The 3,907-nt window shown below is 33.0% G+C and overlaps 1 protein-coding gene across 1 annotated transcript; it reads left to right on the top strand.

The window, feature by feature from the left end:
* The first annotated feature begins 406 nt into the window (after positions 1–406).
* LOC108195640 (telomere repeat-binding factor 2) lies at positions 407–1,927 on the top strand. The gene is made up of 3 exons (XM_064082116.1): positions 407–487; positions 673–934; positions 1,893–1,927. Exons 1-3 carry the CDS (start codon positions 407–409, stop codon positions 1,925–1,927), a joined length of 378 nt encoding a protein of 125 aa, XP_063938186.1.
* Positions 1,928–3,907: the final 1,980 nt, after the last annotated feature.

The raw sequence follows: 3,907 nt of genomic DNA, 5'->3' as shown, positions 1-3,907 counted from the left end.
ATTGTTCACAAAATGGTCAACTAGCCGTTGTGAATATAGTTAATTAAGACAATGGTTTTTAACGCAATGTTGTGTAACGTTTCATTGTGACAACAGTCAACTAGCCGTTGTGAATACTTATTAATTTAATTGTGAATTGTGAATATGATATATAATTACAAAAATTATTTGATCTGATTTGAGCTTCTTTTGTTTATACAACGTGTGTTCTTAATTCTAAGGACTTACCACTACTATTTTGTGTTATCATTTACAATCATTCCAGCATTAGGTTTCCAGTAACAAGCCTATATATGTGGGAGTCATTACATAAACAAGTGATAAATTTTATAGAATCTGAAGCAGTAAAAATGACCGAAGCATTTGTATAGCAGTTCCATTTATATATGTCAATTTTGATTGTCAAATGGAAACATACCGTGACCAAATAGGTCCAGATCCAGCAAATCGTAAATTACATGATCCACAGTCTATGAATTCAATTTCAGTTTGATTCAGACACAATAGCATAATGGAGTAGAGAGTTTATGGGTTATCTTTTAGGCCTAATTGACTCATATATACAAACGTGTACTGGAAACAGGTAATCATTAATAAAGAACTGATATTGAGGCTTTTTACTCTTGAGAAAGAGACTCTTCCTCATCCCTGAATAATATGTAAAACTCGCAGGTGCAGCAAGAAAGGGAGTATGTTTCAGCAGCCTCAGATAGAGTTAAGGCCACAGTTGATGAGGAAGTGTGGAGGATTAGGCATATGAGTCCTGAGGATGCTGTTGCAGCTGCAGCTGAAGCGGTTAAAATGGCTGAAGCTGCTATGGCAGAGGCTGAAGAAGCAGAAAAAGAGGCGGTAGAGGCTGAACGTCTTGCAGAAGAAAAACAATCTATTGCTGATGAATTAGAAAGAAAATTAATGGAAAAGAAGGCTAGAGCTGGTAAATCTCATTCAATTTGTTGCTTTCTAATAAGTTTTTTTTCCAAATATATAAGTCATTCTCAGCTATTAAGAACACATGATTAGATTTGCTTTCTCAATCCACCTTCATTTATATTTATCTCTTTTTCTTCTTTTCATGTGTTAATTATGATTTTCTCTAAACACAGTTCTATAAGAACCAGAACTAATATAGAGTATACAAACTCTGTATCCATCATAAAGGGGGTTTCCCTTGCTTTTTTAGCAAGAGCAAACGGCAAGGCTTTGCTTACACAATGCTTTTATGGTATTTTTGGACTCTCTTAAAAAATAGTAGTTGTCTCTAGAGGTTTGAGCTATTATATCATTGAAACTAGACGATTTACGACAATCTAAGAAATTGCCTGCTGATTCGATTGAAAGTGATTGATATGGTAGAGTGGCAGTTAGCTATATATGCTGTGTAGATGAGGAAATGGTAAATGTTATTTCCATGTTAGTAAATATGTTTTTCTAGAATATGTTGAGTGAAGAACATGTAAATCAGGTATTCTTTTAAATATTATTATGTTCTTTGCCGAGTTTATCTCCTTGTTAAAGTACGTTTTCATGTTTTTGACCAAAGTGTCAAGTAAACATAATCTTCAAAGGGGTATAGAGCTTAACTGCTGTAATTGGCCTGTATAGCTAACATTGTGTTCTATCTTTAATTTCTAACTAGTTACTGCATAAGACTGCAGAAGAAATATCAACTTTATATTACTAAATTTGGATGTTGAACTATGCATAGAAACTTATTATTTGCTAAATACATGCAGCAGCAAAACACAAAAAACATGGCCGCCAGCAGTAAGTGCTGAAGCAGTGAAGCGTCCATCAGTCATCAGGTTGCAGGTTGCTGCTGTCTTTTGCTGTCAACTTGGTATTTGAGGAAAAGCTGTTACTGTAAATGGTCTCTTTGATCTTGCCTGTTTCAGATGATTTTAACCAAGCCCCAGCTGATAATATATAAATGGTCTGTTGTCTTTGTTTTTGTCTGATTCGTTGTCACCAGTTTAGTTTGTTTTGTATGACCTCTAATAATTACTTAAATTTTAAATATGTTTTTGTGTACTCTTGATTGAAATCAGTGGGTTTTGTAAAACTCTTTATAACCTATGATCAGTAGGGTTAATAGGGTTTTTTAAACATTCAGGTTCATAATTAATTTTAAGCAACTGACTAGCTAATGTTTGAATTTTAAAGGTCAAGTTATCATAATATAAGGAACTGACTAACTAAGCTTATTCGAGTTTCAGAAGAAGGAAATAATTTTCTTTGCCACTGTGTGCCGTACATATATTTTACAATGTTTCGTTATGCCGGGTTCTATATAAATATGGAGAAATTCAACATCTTCAATTTGAAACACATAAGAATTTTTACTTTCAGACATGCATATCATATATTTTTTTGACTTTCGTAACAAAAGGAAATATTTTTGGTTTTCGTCCAATTTCAATATCAATAATTTTGAACTTACGACGGAAGAGTTCTCAAGCAATTTATTATGGATATTTTTTTGTTTTGACAGAAATTAAATTGAATTATGCACACGTCCTACGGAATAATATATGATAGTTTGTTTCGTGATTTTTTTATTTTGTTTATTTGTTTGCGCAATAATTCTAGTACTAAAAAATAGTAGATACTGTGGCAAAAAAAAAAGTAGATACGAGAGAAAAGTTATTCCGTCGTAAAAAATGGCCCGAAAAAATGATGGTTTCGCGCACAGTTCTAGTTGTAAGAAAAGAAATCCATCATAATAGAAAATTCGATTTTGTTGTAGTGCAAGGAAACATGATCCCTTGTAATGAACTCAGAAAATCTGGAAATGATTTTAATCGAGACACTTTGATTTCATTTTGAATGGTTCGATATCTAGCAATCTCAAGAGCAAGTATTTATTTGGAAAAAAAGTTTGTAACATGTTTTGTTATTAATTAATAAAACTTGTGGTTATTCTTTCATATCTATATTTTGTAATTTTGAAAGTGAGAGAGATATGTAATTTTTTTAACCCCTTCTACGTACAACTGTTTATTTATTGGAAAACATTGGAAAACAATTGACATATGGCTATCCGATTAAACTGTCGACTCAGAGAAACCAAAAGATGTCTCGAAACATATACAAAAGCATTAACATTCCAATTCTCCAAGAACAAATGTGTCCAACTTGAAAGGTAAAGATATTGATGTTTTTGATAGCCACTCATGACGACTATTTTTGGAAAAATTTCATGACCGTCTTTTTGTTCATCAGAAACAATTTTGATGAAAAGAATGCGCTTGTGCCCTATATGTCTTCAATGGCAAGGCTGATTGGACCACAGAAGAGAAGGCAGGCTAATGTGTTCTCAAGGATGGAAAGGTAGGAAAAATCTCCACAACAGTTCGAATGATTTCATGTCTAACGGGATTATTGCTTGCAATATTGTAAAAGGGATTTAAGATGCCTTGGAAGTATACAATGTCAAAAGAATAAAGAAATTAAGAAAAATGGAAGACCTATTTTAAGATGAAGTCTTTTGATTTAAATATTCAATTGAAGAACATTAGTCAAGTGAAGAGCTACTCCAGATCTTCAAGGAAAGACAAAATTGCAAGATAAACTCTTACGAGTCAACTCTAATATAGAGGCTAATGCAAACTATGATTCAAACTTTGATATGAACCCGCCAGTCTCTAATAAGTATAAAAGATTCAAGAAGACTGGTATCTCTTTTACGAAAGCATAATTTGACACGAAATGACAAGTACAAATTAAATAAAGGATGAGAAGGATGCAAAAGCAAGAAAAATTGACGAGACCAAGAGATTAAGTAATACGATTTTAATGGCATGGAACATTTTGGTACCGAGTGCAAGTAAGGAGGCAGAATTTAAGCCGTGAAGACAAAGCACTCGACACAGAAAGCAAGGATTAGATGAGCTCCTCTAACTCTGATGTG

This window comes from Daucus carota, chromosome 7 (assembly GCF_001625215.2).
Source record: "Daucus carota subsp. sativus chromosome 7, DH1 v3.0, whole genome shotgun sequence".
Taxonomy (NCBI): domain Eukaryota; kingdom Viridiplantae; phylum Streptophyta; class Magnoliopsida; order Apiales; family Apiaceae; genus Daucus; species Daucus carota.
This window is presented reverse-complemented; position numbering and strand designations above follow the sequence as displayed.

Excerpts from the sequence above, each read along its gene's own strand:
- LOC108195640 (XM_064082116.1), top strand. The coding sequence starts at position 407 with ATGGAAACATACCGTGACCAAATAGGTCCAGATCCAGCAAATCGTAAA. Across the intron at positions 488-672 it reads AGTCTATGAATTCAATTTCA|GTGCAGCAAGAAAGGGAGTA; the intron begins GTTTGATTCAGA and ends TAAAACTCGCAG. Across the intron at positions 935-1,892 it reads GGAAAAGAAGGCTAGAGCTG|ATGATTTTAACCAAGCCCCA; the intron begins GTAAATCTCATT and ends TGCCTGTTTCAG.